The sequence below is a fragment of the Teleopsis dalmanni genome, chromosome X (genome assembly GCF_002237135.1).
Source record: "Teleopsis dalmanni isolate 2A chromosome X, ASM223713v2, whole genome shotgun sequence".
In the NCBI taxonomy this organism is placed as follows: Eukaryota; Metazoa; Arthropoda; class Insecta; order Diptera; family Diopsidae; genus Teleopsis; species Teleopsis dalmanni.
The window spans coordinates 82,492,455-82,512,823 of NC_051848.1; the positions used below are offsets into that span (position 1 = coordinate 82,492,455).

At 32.6% G+C, this 20,369-nt stretch overlaps 2 protein-coding genes across 4 annotated transcripts; both read left to right on the forward strand.

Moving 5' to 3' along the window:
* The first annotated feature begins 854 nt into the window (after nucleotides 1-854).
* LOC119689555 (1-acyl-sn-glycerol-3-phosphate acyltransferase alpha-like) lies at nucleotides 855-3,758 on the forward strand. Of its 3 annotated transcripts, none has more exons than XM_038104410.1 (4): nucleotides 855-943; nucleotides 1,357-1,536; nucleotides 2,872-3,005; nucleotides 3,094-3,758. In XM_038104410.1, exons 2-4 carry the CDS (start codon nucleotides 1,364-1,366, stop codon nucleotides 3,609-3,611), a joined length of 825 nt encoding a protein of 274 aa, XP_037960338.1. In that variant the 5' UTR covers nucleotides 855-943; nucleotides 1,357-1,363; the 3' UTR covers nucleotides 3,612-3,758. The 3 variants fall into 3 exon arrangements, with proteins under 3 accessions (XP_037960338.1, XP_037960339.1, XP_037960337.1); XM_038104411.1 differs by lacking the exon at nucleotides 855-943 and adding an exon at nucleotides 1,018-1,123; XM_038104409.1 differs by lacking the exon at nucleotides 855-943 and adding an exon at nucleotides 1,175-1,289.
* A 13,112-nt stretch (nucleotides 3,759-16,870) lies between these two features.
* LOC119687257 (DNA-directed RNA polymerases I, II, and III subunit rpabc4-like) lies at nucleotides 16,871-17,543 on the forward strand. Its single transcript, XM_038101518.1, has 3 exons — nucleotides 16,871-17,036; nucleotides 17,160-17,252; nucleotides 17,426-17,543. The coding sequence occupies exons 1-3, from the start codon at nucleotides 16,976-16,978 to the stop codon at nucleotides 17,443-17,445; spliced, it is 174 nt and encodes a 57-aa protein (XP_037957446.1). The 5' UTR covers nucleotides 16,871-16,975; the 3' UTR covers nucleotides 17,446-17,543.
* The last annotated feature ends 2,826 nt before the right edge of the window (nucleotides 17,544-20,369 follow it).

Sequence of the window (20,369 nt, forward strand, 5' to 3'; positions counted from 1 at the left end):
GAATTAGTGGATTTGTTGTAGTTCAAATGCTAGATTAATCTTACAAGAATTGAACACCGAACATACATATTGGATGAGAGTATTAAACTGACGCAATCAATATTGTTTATATTTTTGTTCAAATAAAAGTCCCTTCAATTAAAAGTGAAATGAACAATAGTATTTGTATCTAAGGTTTATATTCATTTTGTATCACATAAAATTTTTGGTTATTCCTCATGTGAATTAAATTGTCAAGTACTGCACCTTTGAGCGATTGTAGAAAACCATTAGCAGCAGTCATGTAGCTGGAGAAACATAGCTACAGACAGAGGAACATCGTTGAAAACATGTCTATATATATGAATCAAAGTTAAATTAATCGAGTTCCCCGAGATAATTCACATGTGAATGCATGTGAAACTTCATTTTGAAATCTTGGTTCGTAGAGAATAAATTAACCAAAGAGATATTTCAAATATTATATATTTTTTTTTTTAACACACTAACACTAAAATTACCTTTGAGGAATGCAAAATGGGCAAATTGTAGACATTGGTCCCCATATTCCAATAGAAACTTGAAACTCCATTTCAGTAATCAAGACAGATATAAGAACACAGAAGGTTTCATATTTAGATAACAAATATATCTAAGCTGAAATTGAAAACACGTGAGTGGGGAAAGAGAGGATGTTACTGCTAGAAATATTTCACACATCGTTTTACTTGATGAATTGTTTTTTTTGTATATTTTTAAATATTTTCAAATATTTTCACTTAATTTTTAGTCTATTGAAAGTTACTTTGAAACATATGCATTTTACTAATTCATTTAGAAGGATTTATATATACATATATCATTGCATAGTATGGCAACACTGGTACAACTGACGTGGAATGAGATGACGTGGCATTCAATAAGTGCCACAGATAGTTACAAGGAAAGAAAAGGACCGATTATTGTGAGTTACTGATTTAATTTGATAATAATTGTATAATTACAACCATTTAGGAATTCTTAGATACTTACTTGTATATGAAATGTTCTTCTGGTTGGTTTATTTTAATTTTGCTCTCAATAAGGTACATACGAGAGAAATATCAAACAAAGTGATTGCTGAATTATAAATCGAGTAAACTATGTAAATGTCAAAGATATTGTATTCGTCAGAATATTCAAATCAAATTAATCTGCAAAGAATTTGACTTGTGCTCAAAAGCGTATTAACTTTTCTAGAGTCGGAAAAATTTGATTTGTTACGGTTATTGTAGTTTTTTCTTTTGAAAATAAAACTTGTTAATAGATAAGTAATTAAAAAACAAGGCGTCATATTAAAAATGTATAATTCTAATTCTAAATGTTTAACATTTTCAGCATTAAAATGGGATATCTCTATGAAATTTTAGCGTGCTTCTGCATTATATTCGTAGTCGTAAGCTATGATAGAACACCAGACATTCTAAGAATGGGAACATTTCTTATTGGATCGACTGTGTTTGTACTTATTTGGATACCTATCATGATCTTCACACCGCGGAATTATCGTAATGCATTGTAAGTTGAAGATTATCTGTATTAGTATTAGTATTAATAAAATATTATTCTTACGTATGTATAATATTATCAATAATTTTAATTAAAATAATTTAAACAATAATAATAGGAACAGTTCGACAACGGTTGCACTCCCTCATTATAAGAAGTAAGTGCAACCATATCATACTGTTGCAAATAAATACCCAAATCACGCAGTATTAGAGATAGCATCCACGTAGTATTACTTTCCAATCCACCACACATATGTTAGACCAGACGTGATAATATTTTCAGTAGGCATCCCATCAAGCTGAAAGTCAAAAAATTTTAAATAAACCTAAAAAAAATATTTTTTTTTGCATATTCTAAAGTGTGTAAATCATATTGCAGTTATGTACCTTAATATATTTATAATACTTTCAAAATAATATATACCCTGAAAGAAGAAAGATCTTAGAGGCATATTGTGCGGAAGAGTAGCTATATTAAAAGTTTTTCGCGACAAACGACACATGGGAAAAATGAAAATAAAATGATCACTACTTGAATTTCGAATTGCACATAATATTTCACTTCTGGATCAATGAAACTCGTCTTTGAACATTTTTGGCTATAAGCTAGTGTAATTGGCCAACATCAAAAAATTGTCAAAATAATCGATTCCACAATTTCAATTGGTAGAAATATCAATTCAACCTAAAAATAATAGATATAATACCAATAGCCGTCAGCTCAGCTGAACAGCATCTAAAAACAAATAATAGATACTCTAAAACAGAAGCATGAAATAATAAAAAATATAAGAAAGTCGTCATAATCAAAGAAGAAACCATAGTAAAAAAGACACTAAACTAATGGTTCTCGACCCGTTTAAATGAATTCCAGAAATTTATGGTGAATCTCTAACTATATATAAAGCAGTAATAAAAATAGTCGTAAAAATAATAGTGATGAATGTAACAAAACTTAGCACTTAGCAACATATCAAAATAATTAATTTAAGAGATATATCCTACGATTAGTAAAATTTGACAGACTCCATACCCAATGAGCCTATAAAATCGTTACCGGAAGCAGGGTAATCATTACTGTTGCACTGGAAACGACTGGACACTGAATAATTATAATAATATAATTATAATGAATAATTATAATAACGAATAATTGGTAATAAAGCTAAAAAGAAAAATAAAACGCTTATCATAAAGTTTCTTCAAACTTAATTAGGAGTAAACTCTGTTTCCATATATAACATTTTGTTAAGTAAATACTAAATACAAAGGTTTTATTAATATTATAATTATAAACTTTTTTTCAATTTTTACAAATAATTTACCTTTCTCACACACTTAGAGGACCGGCTACTTGCTGCAGAGATCTTTGTTGGCTGTTAGGCTTCACAATGGAAGTACGTGGTTTGGAGAATCTAATTACGAAAAGTGGTGCTGTAGTAGTTATGAACCAGCAAAGCGTATTAGATCTTTGTGGTAAGTTTATTTTTAAAACACTATGTGTATGTTTTATCGTTATAAATAACCTTTAAAATTGATCAATTATATTGCATTCAAATTGCAGTGTTGGCTCATTTATGGCCAGTTATTGGACAAGCCACTGTCGTTGCAAAGAGGAAAATGCTGTTTATACCCATCTTTGGTTTTGGTGCTTGGCTATGGGGTACAATGTTCACTAATCTTTCACAAATACCTGATTCGATTGAAATGGTGCAAAAGGAATCGAAAGCAATTAATGAAGGAAAGTGTAAGCTTTTGCTATTTCCAGAAGGCACACGTAATTCGGAAGAAACCCTTTTACCCTTTAAAGAAGGCGCCTTTCATATTGCAGTGCATAGTCAATGCCCTATCCAACCAGTAGTTATATCAAAATTTGAGTTTTTGGATAGCAAAACGAAAATATTCACGCCTGGACACGCTATTATTCATATCATGCCTCCAATACACACAAAGGGTTATAATATGGATGATCTTGACAGAATTATCAAACAAACAAGATATGTTATGCAGGCCGAGTTTACCAAACTCAGCCAGGAAGCCAAGGATATAAATTCCAAAGACCGATCTCACTTATTTAAATAGTTCAATGTATCAGTTAAATAGTATTAAAAATTAAGAACAACGATTACATACATATTACAACATATATAAACAATATCAACTACAAGGATTCTATTTATTTATTTAAAAAACTCTACTTTTGAATCATATATCCTTATGATAAAAACTAAGACATCTAAATTTAATATGAAAGTTGTTAAAAAGTATATTAAATTTATTAATTTATTTAGTAGATGATGTAGAAATACAAACATTGAGTAAAAGAATAAAATTACAATTTCCCTTTTTTCATATATATGCAAAATGTGGAAAATGTGGGAAACTGAATATTAATATGAAATAATATGAAAGATAACTAAGGAGCAACAATAAAATACACGTAGAGTAATGCAATAGTAACGTTACTACGTTAGTTAAGCCTTTGCCTTGGTCAACATTTGTATTGCACTTTTACTATGTTTTCAATGTTGCCATCTTTCTTATACAAGTTAACACCCGCGTCTTCCGAATCCGGCGCTGTGTCTTATTTTATTAACGGAGTAATTAAGCGATATTATTCGATCGCATGCTTGCTGCCAAACGGGACATCAACTTATTTGTCTAGGAAAGTTCCATTTGGCTTCGGTATCTCTGAACTCTACAAAAGTTTGTTCGTTCACTTTTACTTGGGCTACAAACGGAGACACACTTAGATCATTAAACAAAAATCGCTTTTTAGAAACTTTTTTTAAAACATTTAAAATTTATTACATTAAAAAAGTTCTATATTATATTAAATTTTATATTATATTAAGCCTTGAAATTATTTCAGAAAACTGACAGACTTACCAACACTGCGTTATCGAATCTCAGAATGGTTACAGCATCCTCGGGGAGGTATGCAGAGCGGTGGTCAATTATTGCTTAGTCTGATGAAGTGATAAACAATAATACAGTCAATCCATATAGAGGGGTTATGAATAAACCTTGCATTTTGCCCTTAGAAAGGTGCTGGAAGTATGTTCTATAATGAGCATGTTTTATTTTTATGCCTGATTATAATTTTAATATAAAAATATGTTCAATTCAATAATCACTATTGACTATCACTTATCACTATAAGCAGACTATGTTTTATCAAAACGTCAACAATTTTGCTTTTTTCACTTAACTTTGGCATAATATTGATATTTATATCAGAATCTCATTTGTTTTCACAATAAAGTACAAATTCAATAGAACACAATCGATTTTACCAGTTGTCGTTAATAAATCGACACAATCATGTGTGCTCACGACGAGTTAACGCAACTGGTTGCACTTTTAATCGGCTGCCGAGCGGGTTACTCGAACTTGGGAATACCCCTTATATAATTGTTTAATGGCGAGTACGTGTATTAAGTAATGGAGAACTAAGAGAACTCTTAGAACTCTTAATTTAAATAAAATTTTTATTAAAATGGAAGCTAAATTCATTAGAAATAAAAAAATAAAAATTTGTAGTTTCCGTTTAAATTACACACTGACGCGTATAATTGCATTCAACACCAAAAAGAGAATTACATTTTTTTTGACGTTCTTACGTGCCTACTGCTTAGAAGCAGATGAGACATCCAGTCACATTCTCTGTGACTGCCCAGCCTTGTTCTGGGCCAAGAGGAGGTCACTGGAAGGAGAACTGCTCTCCCCTTCTGATATTAGGAGGTCCTCAGCGGACGACATTCTGGCCGATATTCGGAAAGCGGAATGTCTTCTGTTCGGTTAGGGTCTGTTGCAGCACAAAAGATCAATCTAGTCGCAGTGCTCTGCTCCGTCGGGAGCTAGTACCCCGTTTATTCCTATCCTATCCTACCCTACGTGCCTTCCCATCGTATCCATTCGATCTCGTGGCCGAATGTTGACAATTCGTTTTTCCGGTCAGGTAAAGAACTTTATCCTAGCAATAAGAATTTAACTTCACTGAAGTTATAAAACATTCTTATTAGGAAAATTTCTAGTGCTCTAAACTTCATTCCATATAAATTAAATCTTCCCAATCGATTGTGGTTTTTCATTTACATTCAGCTAAATATAAAAAATAATTTTGAATTTGAGACTTAACTATATTTAATAAGGTCAGTATTTCTATTGTCGCTGACGATAGCTCTGATTCTTCTCTCGCTAGTTCACATACAATCTAATTTTCTTGTAATACTAAACTGGAGAAACACAAATATTTGCATTGAGCATTTTACTATCTTGTGTGATCTATGGAACTATCAGAAGCATGAAAAACTCCTTTGCAATTTGTAGTTTTACGATTTGATATCGATTACAACAGATTGAAGTTTAAGATTCTCTAAGTAAATTTATTCAGTAACATCTTGAGATATTACAACCTCAAAAGAATGTGTGACACCAATACTCTCTAATGTGTTTGGTTAAGACTAGCAACCAGAGTTTCTTTGAGTCTGTTTTCGAGGTTTCACAAACACAGATTTTATAGGCAATATGGATGAAATGGAGGAAATGAAAACTTACCATCTAGCAACAACTGAGAAGTAGTAATATAATTCTATTAAATAAAAAAAAATTATAATATATTGGCTCATTTATTGTCTTAGCTTCGAGTGCTTAATTAACTAACAATAAAATGAATTTACTATAACACGTGATTTATACCACCCATTTTTGCTTTTTCGCATAACTATGAATTTTGATAAATACCAAATGTAACACATATGGGATTTTGAATTCTGTGGTTTGGACGACATGCAAAAAGGAAACTCATTTGGTTTTTGGAAAATGTAGTTGCGTCAATAAAGTATGGAGTTCAATGAACAAATTACTTATTGTCACCATCAGAGGAACTATTATCCTCTTCATCTATTGAACAAGGGTTGTGTCTTCGTAAGATTTCCTGTAGCACAAGGCGAAACACATATGCGTCGTTTGTGGGACTTATGTGTTGGCTGTTCAATTCAGCAAGATATGATTGAAATAAATTCAATAAACATGTTTTGGGAGCAGTAGTGTTTTCACGTGGCTCGGAATTGTTTAGAGAGTTGAGAGAAGCAGCTAATGTACTTGTGGTCGGAAGCTCGTTTTCTACTTGACGTGATGGACTACAATTAATTTCACAAGTTTCTAAAGGAAGAGAATTAGTTCCAAGTGTTTTCTTCTGAAAATTAGCAGGTGCAGGTGTTGATAGCAAAATATTATTCTCTATTTGTTTCATCCAATCAATATTACTGGATTTTTCAGTTAACGTATTGTGAGCTTCAACTGTATCAGATGTAGATATACAATGATCTATTGCTTTTTCATTTGAAAATTCATCAATCTTTGTATTATTTCTTGATAAAAGTGTGCTCATCTGTTCGACTTTCTCGCTGCTACTAACACCAGATGATTTTTCCATTGATGCACTACGACATTCTCCTGTACATGGTTTTGACAAAGTGTTCTTCTGGCGTTCTTTTATTTCAGACATTTTACCAACATTGTCAACATTATCTGGTATTTCCTTTGATTTTTCCTGTAAACACGTATTTGTTTCATCATTAAATGAATCCGAATTTTTTATAGAATTAAATTTTGGGCACAAAAGGGTTAATTGATTGCCTTTAGATGTTATACTCATAGTATCTACGCTATTAGAATTTAACTGAGTTTTTTTCACGGTTTTTTTCAATACATGATGATATTCCACTGAGTCCATATGCGAATCAGGGTACATGTGTGAGAATTTATGGGAATCTTCAGAACTCTTGTCATCAGTTTCATCTTGAGTTGTTAGTAGTACCTTGCTCTCTTTAAGCAAAAGCTGTGCTTGTATGTCCTTTAATAGTACGTTACGGTTTCTGGTCAATAAGTCATCATATAGTAAATGGAACTCATCATCTGATGATGTACTATTGCGATTTGAAATGCTCATTGCAGGAACATGCGCTTTAAATGAACTATCAGATGTAAAGTGTTTTTTTCTATTATTATTGAATTTTAGGGGACAACTTACCGTTTCCCCAAAGCCAAAATAGTGATTGAGATCGTTATCGCTCTGGCTTAAATACGTTTTGTAAGGCCCTGAGTTGTAAACATTGTGGTTCAACTCACTGGCATAATTGGAATCTGATGCAATCACTTTTTTTGGTTTTTTACGTTTTCGCTTTGCTATTTCTGCTTCTGAAGTTAGACTTACATTACGTTTTCGCTTCTTTGGTGGGTGACCGAAATTGATTGAATCACTAAAGGTTTTTGATTCTAATTCACAAACCTCTCGAGCACTGCTAGAAGAACGCTTGCGTTTACGTGTTTGTTTGGTTTTGTCTTTCTCATGATCTTCCTTTAGACCTTCATTTTCTGCATTTTCTCTTTCTTTTATCTTCTCTAAAATTAGTTTTTGGCTGTCTTCAATATTATAATAAAATCCATTTGTACATTTAATATATCCGAATAACTTTCCGCCATATAAAGTTTCAGTTACTTCCTGCAAGAGAACATAGTAAGGCCTTCTGAAACGCTTTTGTAAATGGCGAGCAATTTGCTCAGCGGTAGCTGGACTTTCAATTTCCCTCAAGGCTTGTCGAATTATTATCCCATCTAAAGGCATGTTCACAAAAAACAATTTGATTGTTTTCCCTTATATTTTCAATTTAAAACACTTGTTAAGAAATAAAAAAAATTCTCTGAGCCAATATTTGGTACAACACCTACAAAAATAAAATTTAAAATGAAAACTTCAAGTTTTAAGTTTTGTAAGAAAATTTTAAGCAATATCATTGCCAACTCAAATCAATTTATTTTTATTACAATAACTTTACCATGAAGTTTTCTATTGATAGTGTATATTGTTTTCAACATGTGATATATTAGGTATGGACTTATTTACACAGACGAATTTTGCAGTTCAAATTTAATATATACAGAGACAATCAAAAAATAAAGGTATAATATATTTAGACTATTGCTATCACTATTTAGTATCTAATGTATTTAGCTATATACCCGTCACACAGATGAGTATACCAAAATCTAAATCGTCTGACTGTTTGTATTACCAACAATATACAATGAAATTATACCTAGATACTTACAATATATAATATTTATAATACTCAAATTAAAGTGATTCTTTTTAAATAGGCATTTGTAATGAAATTGTTTATTGTTAATTACATGCATCAATAATATAGATCTTTCACTAATATAAAAAAAAAGTTTAGAGTGCTGTTATACAAGTCTTTTAGATGGGTTTAATGCAACAGACTACTTCGTTTCATTTACAACGAAGCAGCGTCTTAGTTTTTTCATATAGCCTAAAACTTCTCCATTACTTATTCACGGAACATAAAACATAAATTAAAAACATATATATATTAACTTTTATATAATTAAAACATAACTAAATTATTTTGTTGGGCTTTATTAAAATTTTAATCAAAATTTATATACTCGTATATATCATTTACAATTGAAAAATAGACAAAACAATATACAATATAGTTAAATTTTTTCAAAAATAATGACAAATCATATGAATTTGAATTAACTGGTTATTATAAAATAAATTTTACAAAATTATATTTAATTAATGCCAAAACATATATATGAATACAATAACAACCAAAGCAATAAACGTGATTAATAAGTTCCGGAGGGTGTGGTTCTTCCGATCTATTGTTCTAAAACGTTCACAACGTTATTCTATGATCGAAGAAAGTCTGCGTTTATCATGTGCTATTGACTTATGTGGACGTGGAGTAAAATTATCAGCCATACCACCACTGTATTTGCCGCCAGAAATGCGATCCCTATGTGAATACTTCAAGCGATCCAAAGTACGTGCAAAGTTACTTAAAAGTGGTGTGTCGTATGTATCCGTATCTGTGTCATCGCTCTGCTCATTATAATAAGAAGATGTGGTACCACCTAAAAAGCATGCAGTACCAAAAAAAAGCATGCTTAAAGAAGAAGCATATTTTGAAGCGTAGCCGGTAGTTGTGGTCATAGGTTGTGAGTGCTTAAAACCTCCAACTACAATGTGCTGATGCTGTTCGGCTTTGTCAAACAGTTTTTTCTTAATTTTAGCGTACACATCAGTATAATGGTGTGAAACTGGCGCTGATGACATAATTGGTTCTTTATCTATTGATGCTAAATTGTCGTTGAAGGAAACAGTAAGGAAACTATATTTAGAAAGAGAAACGGAACGTGATGAACGTTGACGCACAACAGGGTCAACTTGTTCTTGCTCTTCGATGTTAGTGTCAGCATATTTTTTTGCTGCTACTACTATGGGCACAGGTATTTTGCTCTTAGTTACAGACACTGAACGTGTGATACGCCCACGTACCAGCACATCACGATCGGCAACTTCTGCTTGTGCAGTCGCCTTTACTTAATCCATGTCATCATTATTTTCAATGGCAATTGTATCGATTACGGTTACTGGCAACATTTTTTGTACGCTACCTTCGCGTTTTTTTTGGAGCCGCAATTGCATCTGTTTAACACTGTCCAGAGTTTCATCACTACCAAATGGTTTAGTAACAGCAATTTTGCGTCTGTTAGCACGCTTAAATGTCTTCTCTACTACTTTATCGGCAACTTTTGGTGTTTTTGAGTACCGTTTGTTTCGCTTGGTAGGCGTGTCTGGCTTAGTTCCACTTAAAATGGCACGCAACTTCTTGGTAAGTACTCCTCGGCTTGCATCAGTCACTTGAATATTCTTTATGCCATTCTCGGCACACTTCTTATGCAGTTTAGTCCAAATAGTCCATCTCGCGAGACATTTTATCACAACTCATAAAATTTCTGCCGTTTGAAGAAGAGTCAATTGTGCGATTAAAGCGCTGAGTTGAAAAAGGATTCGTTCCATTAGTTGAAGTTGCCACCTGGCTTTAATTGCGCATAATAATTTAAAACTTATTTATAGTTTGTTTGTAAATGATTATATTATATATAGTTTTATATAAAATTTACACATATTTATAACTTAATATGATTATAGATTAAAAAAAATATATATATTCATTTTCGTCATAGTCTGTAAGAGCCAATTTGACCCCCCTACTTAACATGGGGCTAAGCATAATAAATATTGTGTTAAAGTTGGTGGTAGTTTGTGGTTTATGGTTGTAGTCTATTGTTTATGATAATAGTCTTTAATTAGATTGGTAATTTGAATGAGATATACAGTCAAACTTCCCTAACTCAAATTTGTATAACTTGTGTTTTCTATAATTCAAACTAAATAGAGTGCAACACGATTTATAAAGCAAATTACATATAATTACAAAAAAATCTTTAACTCGAAGTCTCCGAGTTATGGTACTGTATAATGGTACTGTTTAATAAGATTTTAAGAAGATACCTATAAAAAAATATGAAATATAGAAATTGAAATTTTTATAGAATTAAAAGGTATAAATTAAACGAAATTTAAACGATTGAGCACATTTAAAATGTACTAAATATTTAACGTCCTCCTTGGGGATTGCCACCTTGATGTGGTAACGAGGCTCAGTAGTTAAGAAGAATCTTCGAGCGATGCCGGCGGTTGCTTGCTACTGGTAGGGCCTCCTTTGACGGTAAGGTCAAATAAGAAGTAATGAAGCTAAGCGTTTAACTTTTTTCTGGATTTAAAACATGAGTCAAAACCCGATGGTATTACAGTCTCCAAGTGGTACCCGTACTGATACGGCGAATCCACCTGCTTCACGTTTAAACAGAATCAATTCGTTAGGTACAAATGTAACCACAACAACCACGAAACGAACAAAACTTTCTCTCCGTGAAATCAATATCAAAACTTGTGAAAATATTCCGGGAACTCCTTTATTAAAAGCTGGACATGATCGACAGCAGCGAGTGCAGATGGAAAGAAATCATGGAACTAAGTTTCTGTACTCAGTTTTCTTCTCAGCAAAACTGGCGTTCGTGCCCTCTTACAATGGCAGCCAATCAACAACCGCTGGTGTCGATTTCGCTCTCGTGCACGAAACGTAACTATAATTCAAACCTACTCTCCTACTGAACTCACCGAATTCGATGAAAAATTGGCCTATTATAATCAGCTTTTGTCCATTATTCATAAAGTACATAAACGAAATATTCTAATTGTAATGGGTGACCTAAACGGCAAAATTGGTGCGGACTTGTGTTGTCCGACAGAGCACGTTCTAGGAAAACATGGCCTGGGGACCAGAAACGAAAACTATGAACTCCTTATTATCGGGGGCTCCATTTGCCCTCACAAAACCTGTCATAAGTTAACCTATGTATTACCCGACGGGGAAACTGGAAACCAGATTGACCACTTCTGTGTAGGAAAAATGTGGAGGAGCACCCTCTTGGGCGTACGCACTAAAAGAAGCGCCGACATCGCGTTAGATCATCATTTTTTAGTCGCTACATTTCGTTTAAAAATCTGTACGACTGGACAGTGGCGTACATTGAATTCATTGCCTAAACTCGATATTTCGAAACTCAATTCTAAAGACGTAAAAAACACATTCGTCAGCAAACTTAGTACCTCAATGGAACAGCTCCAAAGCCCAGCAGTGTCCGGCAACACTGAAAAAATTTGGCAGACAATTAAATCAGCATTTCTTAGAAACACAGAAGATGTCTTGGGTCATCGCCCCCGCAACAGTAAGCCGTGGATGTCAAAGTCTACCTGGTCTCTCATGCCGCAGAGATGCAAAGATCTCACGCGACGGGACAAAAATGGCCAACTTCTCACATCCACCGAAAACTAGCTTCAACGCTTCGCTGAACATTTCTCAGAAACTCTTTGTAACAATGATATCACCAACACCGTCACATCGACTGATCAAAACAACTTCTCCAGCTTAAGCAACCGCAGTATGTCTGTTATGAATAGAGTACCTGATGAAGAAGAAATTGTTCAAACTATAGGCAGATTAAGAACAATAAGGCGGCTGGTACAGATAATATCACTGCGGAACTGTTAAAAGCTTGTCCTTCGACTACCGCTAATATGTTTCAACCACTCTTGAAAAGCACATGGGAAGACAATCGTCTTCCAAACGATTGGCTGGAAGACTTGCTGACTGTATTATCAAAGAAAGGTGACCTGAGCCAATGTCGAAATTATAGACGCGTTATGTTACTATCGATCCCTTCGAAAATATTAACTCGTATTCTTCTGTCCCGCAACAACACTAAACTCGAAAACAGTATTCGCAGACAACAGGCAGGCTTTAGACAAAATCGATCGTGTGTGGACTAAATTAACACCCTCAGGATCATCGTCGAACAATGTGCAGAACGGCGGACAGCCATAAACATATTATTCATCGTCTACAGCTGCGCTTTCAACAGTGCCAATAGAGGCTGTATTTGAAACTCTCTCTTACAAAGGGGTTTTATACAAAACACAATATAATGACTTCAGGTGCAGGGTCCTTCTTAATGGGCAACCGTCAACCACCCTTGCCACTACTTCAGGTGTTCGCCAAGACTGTCTGATGTCACCTATTTTATTTTTAATTGTGTTAGATGACGTTCTTACTAAATTTATTCACCAATCACATCGGGGTATACGCTGGGAGCTTTCAAACCACATCGAGAATCTAGAATATACTGACGACATTTGCCTTCTCTCAACACTACAGAACGATATGCAAGATAAAATCAACGACTTAGTTCAAGAATCACTAAAAGTTGGTCTTATAGTGAACATGACAAAGAAGAAGGCAATGAAAATAAAGACTTTTGACCCTGCCAGCAAATTCAACCTGGACGATATAGAAATCGATAACGTCAACAGCTTCACATACCAAAGCCAAATCAACAAGGCATATTCCGCCTTTTCGTTACTGAATAAAGTTTGGAGCTCTTCAATACTTTCCCGGCACACCATGCTGCGGTTATTTAACAGTGATATTAAGAGCGTTCTGCTCTACGGCTGCAAAACCTGGCTTATCACTAACAACCTGATTCATTAACTGCAAACCTTTAAAAACAAATGCTTTAGGAGAATTCTGAAAATTTGGTGGCCCCGCACTATTAGAAATTCCGATTTATGGTCAACATGCTGCCAACTTCCTATGCCAAACGAACTAAAAAGCATAAATGGCAATGGATCGGGAACACTTTAAGAAAGGCACCAAATAAAATCTGCAAACAAGCATTAACATGGAAGCGAAGACTAGAGATATAAATCCAAGCAAGCGGAAAAACCTTTGGAGAAGTTAAAACCCTGGCAAGAAATCGTGACAGTTGGATAAAGTTCATTATAGCCCAATGTTTCCCTGGGAAATCAAAAAGAATGAATGAAAAAGGAATGAAAAAGAAATGTTACAGTATATACATTGTTATTGTAACGTTGTGCTGTTATATTTTTTAACAATTGGGTACGGGTCGAATTTTAGCGCCACATTCTGACAAATAATTTGACGATTAGGGGGGCGCTAGCCATTAATGTACATATAAATTATTAGAAATTAGTTTTTCGTGCATCTGAATTGACAAGAAAATTTCAATAATAAATTTCAATAATAAATTTCAATAATAATTATAATACTTTTAATACATATAATCTGTACAACATGTTTTAGTATAAATCAGCCATCAGCTGATTCTCAGCTGATTTGATTGAAGTAGTGAAGTGCTGCAAAAGTGATAATAAATATTCAGTACAACATATAATTTAAATTTCTCATATCCAATAGATATCAATACGCTAATATAGCTAACATAATACGCTACATATTGTTTTCTGATATCACGATATGTATCGTTAATAGTATGTTTAATATTAACTTATTAAAATAAATTCTTGAAATAGAATTTCGAGCAGGTATTTTCAGTCAAACTAAAATTTTATAAAATTCATGTATTATTTACAACAAAAACACAGCTATTTATTTTATATACAATCATTTAGTATGAACGAAACTACATTTTAATTGTAAAAAATCTGGCAACTTCTATTATCGAACAATACCTTTCAAAGAACGGAAACTCCATCCACTTCAAGCGTAACGAAGAGAAATTGTTTTTGAAAATTTATTTCTTATAACGTTTAGGCATATGTTTTGAATACATGTTCACGATTTACTCGTAGTAACTTTGAGTAAAACAGTGTGTAACAAAGTGCGTTCCACCAGCATACTTTCAAGTAAATGAGAATATTTGAGAGAGCATAACATCCCTGTCGAAATTTGAAAATACTACGTAGACTTTACTCGTACATTTTGTTTCGAGTAAAATTTGCATGATGTGTGAATCAGCTGTTTTGGTTTTGGTGAATTTAAATATTTGAATTGTTTATTTGCGCGGCACTTCATACAAAGCTGTTCCATGAAAATCTGTGTAAAGAGCGCACTGAGAGCACGCTCTCAGTATTACGCTCTCAGTTAACGCTCTACTTGTGTTTTACTTGAGTTTTACTATAAGTAGGTCGTGAGTGTTACTCAAAGTTACTACGAGTAGCTCGTGGAACAGACCTATTATTCCGGTAACCAAAGATACTACCAATTCACCAATTTGCTTTTTTATACAGGAGCACTTTTTTTGTATTATTCCATTGATAACTAAAACTGTTCTTGCAAGAATACTTGTTATAAATAGTTTATAGACTGTAAATTTTATATTTTTCGGAAACCGGCTTGAAAATACGTCTGCTCACTAGAAATGTTGACAGTATTTTCAACAATATGACATCAAAATTCCAAATGAAAATTGGTTGTTTGACGTTTTTTTTGTACAAAGATATGACCCCATTTTAAGGCATTTCAGTCGGAATGGAACCATTTTAAGTGCTAGTTTGACAGTATTATTATTTTATTAAACAGAAAATATTCTTTTATTGAGAATTACAATCAAAATATTTTAAAAAAATATCAAAAGTTTAGTTGAGGTTGATTTTCTGGATGAAGACATTCACCTATGGAAGAGACTTATGAAATGTATCCATAAAGCTGCAGAAAAAAGTGACATTAATTCAAATATCGATTTAGTTGAGTGGGAATTCTTGCAAAAATCGAACGATGATTTTATGCTATGTACAAAGATCTATGCTTCTTTTAATTTTAGAAAAGCATGATGATTGGAGCCTTTGGAAATTATAAATTCACATCACAAATTATTTTCGTTATATAGTCAATATTTTATAATTTGTTATATCTATTGTATAAGACATAATAGTTCTATCGAGTTCGGTCGTATTACACTATATCTTTTTTTAATAATGTCTCACGGTTTTATTGTATCTTTTTAAGTTATTCGTTTTACCTCTTCGCTTCTTTTCAGGTCTATATTTTCATAGTACCGATTTTATATACAAATGCATCTATGGAAAATATAAATCCTCACAGAAACTAGTTTTCTGTGAGGATTTATAAACCGTTAACGGCTAAATTAGTAGTGCTGCAGCTAAGAAATAATAATTAGCTTATTCATTCTGATACAGTTTCTCATAAGCTATCATAGCTATAAAAAATGTCACTTGAACCTACAGTATGTCTACATTATCACAATTAACTAAATAAGTGTGCAGCAATTAGTTTTCATACAAAATCTATACAAAAATAATTTATTAGAGTTTCAAATATTTTTTAAGCTGATCAAAGCTTTGAGTGTTTTGATATTAGAGTGTACTTTTGAATATAGTGTAGCGTTCCGCTCAAAAACCTTTGAACCCCATTCTAAAAACATAGAAATTTATCTGTGTTTTTGACCATACGGTGTTCTAGCACTTGCTTTTATATTTATTTGCATAAAGCAAAATGAAAATAATATGAAACATAAATGGATTTGCCATTCGAGTATGAAATATCATCGCAAATTTAAAGTGTTCGATTTAAATGTTTCAGTTCGAGTAAACTTGAACACTAAATTTTATATTCAAACACTAAATAAAATTTAGTATTTAAATTAAAACGCGTTATCGAATCTCAGAATGGATACGGGCACCTTGGGGAGATATGCAGATCTGAGGTCAATTATTGCTTAGTCTGATGAAGTGATAACCAATAATCCAGTCAAGGCGTTGAGAAAGGCTATGAAGAATCCTCACAGTTAATAGAGAGTAAAAGTGGCCAAGTGCACTGACTGAACTAGCCTCAATACAATAATTAAAACGTTATTTAGTGTTCGAGTAAAATTTGAATTTTATAACATACCATATATAAATTTATAATATATAGAATGTTGAGCTACTCGCAATCGTGTAAACAAAATTTTAAGTTATCAAGCAATATTTTTATTCTAAAGAGGCCTTAAATGCTCATTTACATAAAATGAAAAATCAAACTCAGCTATCATTTTTGACTTCAAAAATTAAACGATAGTTTTAGAAGAACGTCTGCAATTGCAATATAGTTTTACTTGCAGGCTCCAAAGATATTGAAAATCTTTTTTTTAAGTCTCTAAAGCATATATCGTAAACATAGAAAATGGATGAATGTAATGTCATTATTGACGAGTTGAAACCTACAGTGCTTTATATTTGCGGAAGTAGGTTTTTCTTTTTAAATTATATAAGTATTTTGTTATATTCTAAGTGATATGCAGAACTAGTAAAGATATAGTACAGAAAAGGAAAATATTTACTTCTCAATATTTGTATATTCATTTTAGTTTGTGGTTCTGATGTTGAACTACGTCCAACGGACCCTGTTCGCTGTCGTGAATGTGGTTACCGTGTTTTGTACAAAAAACGCATTAAAAATTGTAAGCACTTTTATTTTATATTTAAATTATTTTAGAAAAACATATAATTAATTTTAATGAAATTGTTTTAAAAATTTTAAATTTTAAAAAAAATAATAAAAGTTTGCGTTATATATATAACATATATAAGCTTTTGTTGATTTTGTGTTAATTATATTAACATTTCTTTATAGATATTTACGAGGCTCGCTAAAGTTGTTACATGGACATCATAGATTAAATACTTTCGTATTTATTACAAAATGTAGTACAATGTAGTACAGAACAACTGACAAATATTGCTTAATAAACTGAAATACCTATTTCATGATGTCTTTTTACTTAACACAATGTTATAACTAATAAAATATAATAATATAAGAATGTGTATTTCAATGTATGGATTGATCAGAACCTTGCTAAAGGTCACAGTAATTTTGATTTTCACATAGTCACATAGCCTATATTGAGAATATATCGAAAAGCTTCAAATTAATCATTGTAGAGATGTGAAAATATTGATGGTTAATTAATATCACATCACATTTTCGGTTCTATAGGGACTTGTTCCCAATGTCCCTATGCATGTACCAATACAAACTATGCCACATTTCTCTACATTCTGAGCAAAGTTAACATTAGTAAAATTCTTTAAAACAATCGGTTATCTTCTCCATTTTAGTAAATTATATCACATGGTATCACATTATACCACCACATCTTTTATGTTTTAGGAAAATATAAATACTGGAATACTAGAGTGGATTAATGTGAAACAGCGTCTTTTTCATTTTAGATTAGCTATTTCGAAATTTTCAATATATTTCGAAAACTTTTAAATTTAAATTTGTTTTTTGCGGATGTTTAGGCTTTTCATATATCTAGGTCTCTAATTGAAAAATGGTTTTCAGCCGAGAGAAATTGCTATTGGCGTGACAGCCGTTGTAACCGTCAGGCTAAAGAGCTAGTTCATCCCTATGGTTACGGTAAGGCATCCTTCTTCAGCAGAACAGAGTTCAGGTTGCTGGAGGATTATTTAACGGGTCACCATGGACTGCGTTATCACCTTAATAAAATGGGTCTGTCAAAAGAGATAGATTGTCGACTCTGCTTAGAAATGAGACTTTCAGTCACACTCTCTGTGACTGCCCTGCCTTGATCTGGGCCAGTAGGAGGTCACTGCGTGGAGAATTACTCTCCCCTCCTGCTATTAGAATGTCCTCAACGGTTGACATTCTGGCCTTCATTCGGAAGGCGGAATGTATTCTGTTCAGTTAGGGTCTGTTTGCAGCACAAAAGATCAATCTGGTCGAAGTGCTTCGCTCCATTGGGAGATAGTACCACGTTCATTCCTATTTCTATTTCTATTCCTATATATCAGTATTTTGTAATTAAAGTTAAGCTCGAATTGACAATGAATGAATCATTGAAGTTGATGAAATTTTAGCCTTAGCTATGTATTTGATCCATATTTTCTTCTTGTCAAAATGTGTACCCAAATATTTTACTTAATTTTACGTTGAGTAGTGTTACTTGACTAAGGATGCGAAAAACGTGGCCTATAGAAGGATCCTGTAGTTAGTAGCTAGGTGACGCGTGCACACACAACATCGTTAGATGAGATAGAAAGACAAGTATATCTTCAGATAGAAGAAATGGGATCGAGAAATGTTGTTGTTCGTCAGAATAATCAGTTAGCGTGAAATTTATAGTTTTATACGTATTTTTGCTTTTCTCTACCTCAGTTATTTAATTCAAAATTGCTTCGAAATCAGTTCTATTGTGATCAAATTTTTATTTCAGATACAAATTATTCCTTAAAATCAGAGATCTTAAGGAATAAGTAAGCAATTGAAAAAAATTATTTAAAGTAATTAAGGAATCAATAATCTAGGAAACTTTTCTGAAACTTTTAAGAAACGTCTCTTTCTTTGAACTTTCTATAAAGTGTTATTCTATTAATGATTGCTAATTCTGTTACTGAACTATCTATAGCAATGTAAAACAGTAAATACATTACGGTCCGTCAGAGCCATCGCGAGCATTACTGGCAGCAGTGGCATCATAGCTTTTTGGTGATTAAAATACATTTTAATAAAATGTATAGAGTTTATTTCATATGTATACATAAATATATATAGCTATATGTATATATGTGTATGTAAGTTATATATGATAGTCATGCAGTAGCAGTGGTTAAATTAAGCAGTCAAGTATAAGTCGGTCAAGCAGTTTTATAGTCAAGCAGTAATGGCAGTAGTAGTGAAGTCAGCAGTCGGCAGTTAAAGAGTGCGGTTGTGTATATTAATTGAAGCTTGTGTTTTACATGTATATCATTTTGCAACGTTCTTCTAGTGGCATCCAGACCATAAAAGACACCTTAACCATGACTTTGCTCCCCCTATGCTTAGCCACTGTAGTATCTGTAATAGGTTGTGATAAAATCAAGTGGGTATCCCTGTTTGGTAATATAATAATTAGAATGATCCTGGAAAGCACTCCTTTCATAACATTTAGTATATACCCGTATGTGCTTTTGAATGATTAGCAATTCCGTTCAGTTTTGTTTAGTGTATCGATTTTGTTGATTTACTGCACATGTAATGTATCTATTGGGGCTACATTTTGCGTATTAAGTGAAGTTTATGGTGAACGTAATAGACCTACTAAATTAACTATTCGTGATATTTTTAAAAAGTTCGAGACGAATGATAATGCTTGTGAGGTTAAAAATCAAACCCATCAAAAACGTAATTATTCTGTTGAAATGCTAAAAAGCGTCGATAAAATTCGCAAACAATCGATAAGACAAACATTCTCATCCATATCAGGATGTATATAACTCCGTTAACCCAACAGCTTGTATCATAGGATCACTTATTTCGAAAATATTTTGTTGATTGAACTTTAGAGAAGGTTAAACCAGATCAAATATTTTATGGAAAATAATTTTTAGAGAGGAATCTCATTTAGCATTTCTGGTCAACTAGCTTTGTAAATAAGTAAAGTTCTAGCAATAAGAGTGAAGGAGATTGGTGTAGCCTATATAGTAGTCTGAGGCCATATGATTAATGATTCTTCGTAGCATGTGTTAGATAGTTACAACTTAGAGAATACGTAATCTCAACAACTTTAATG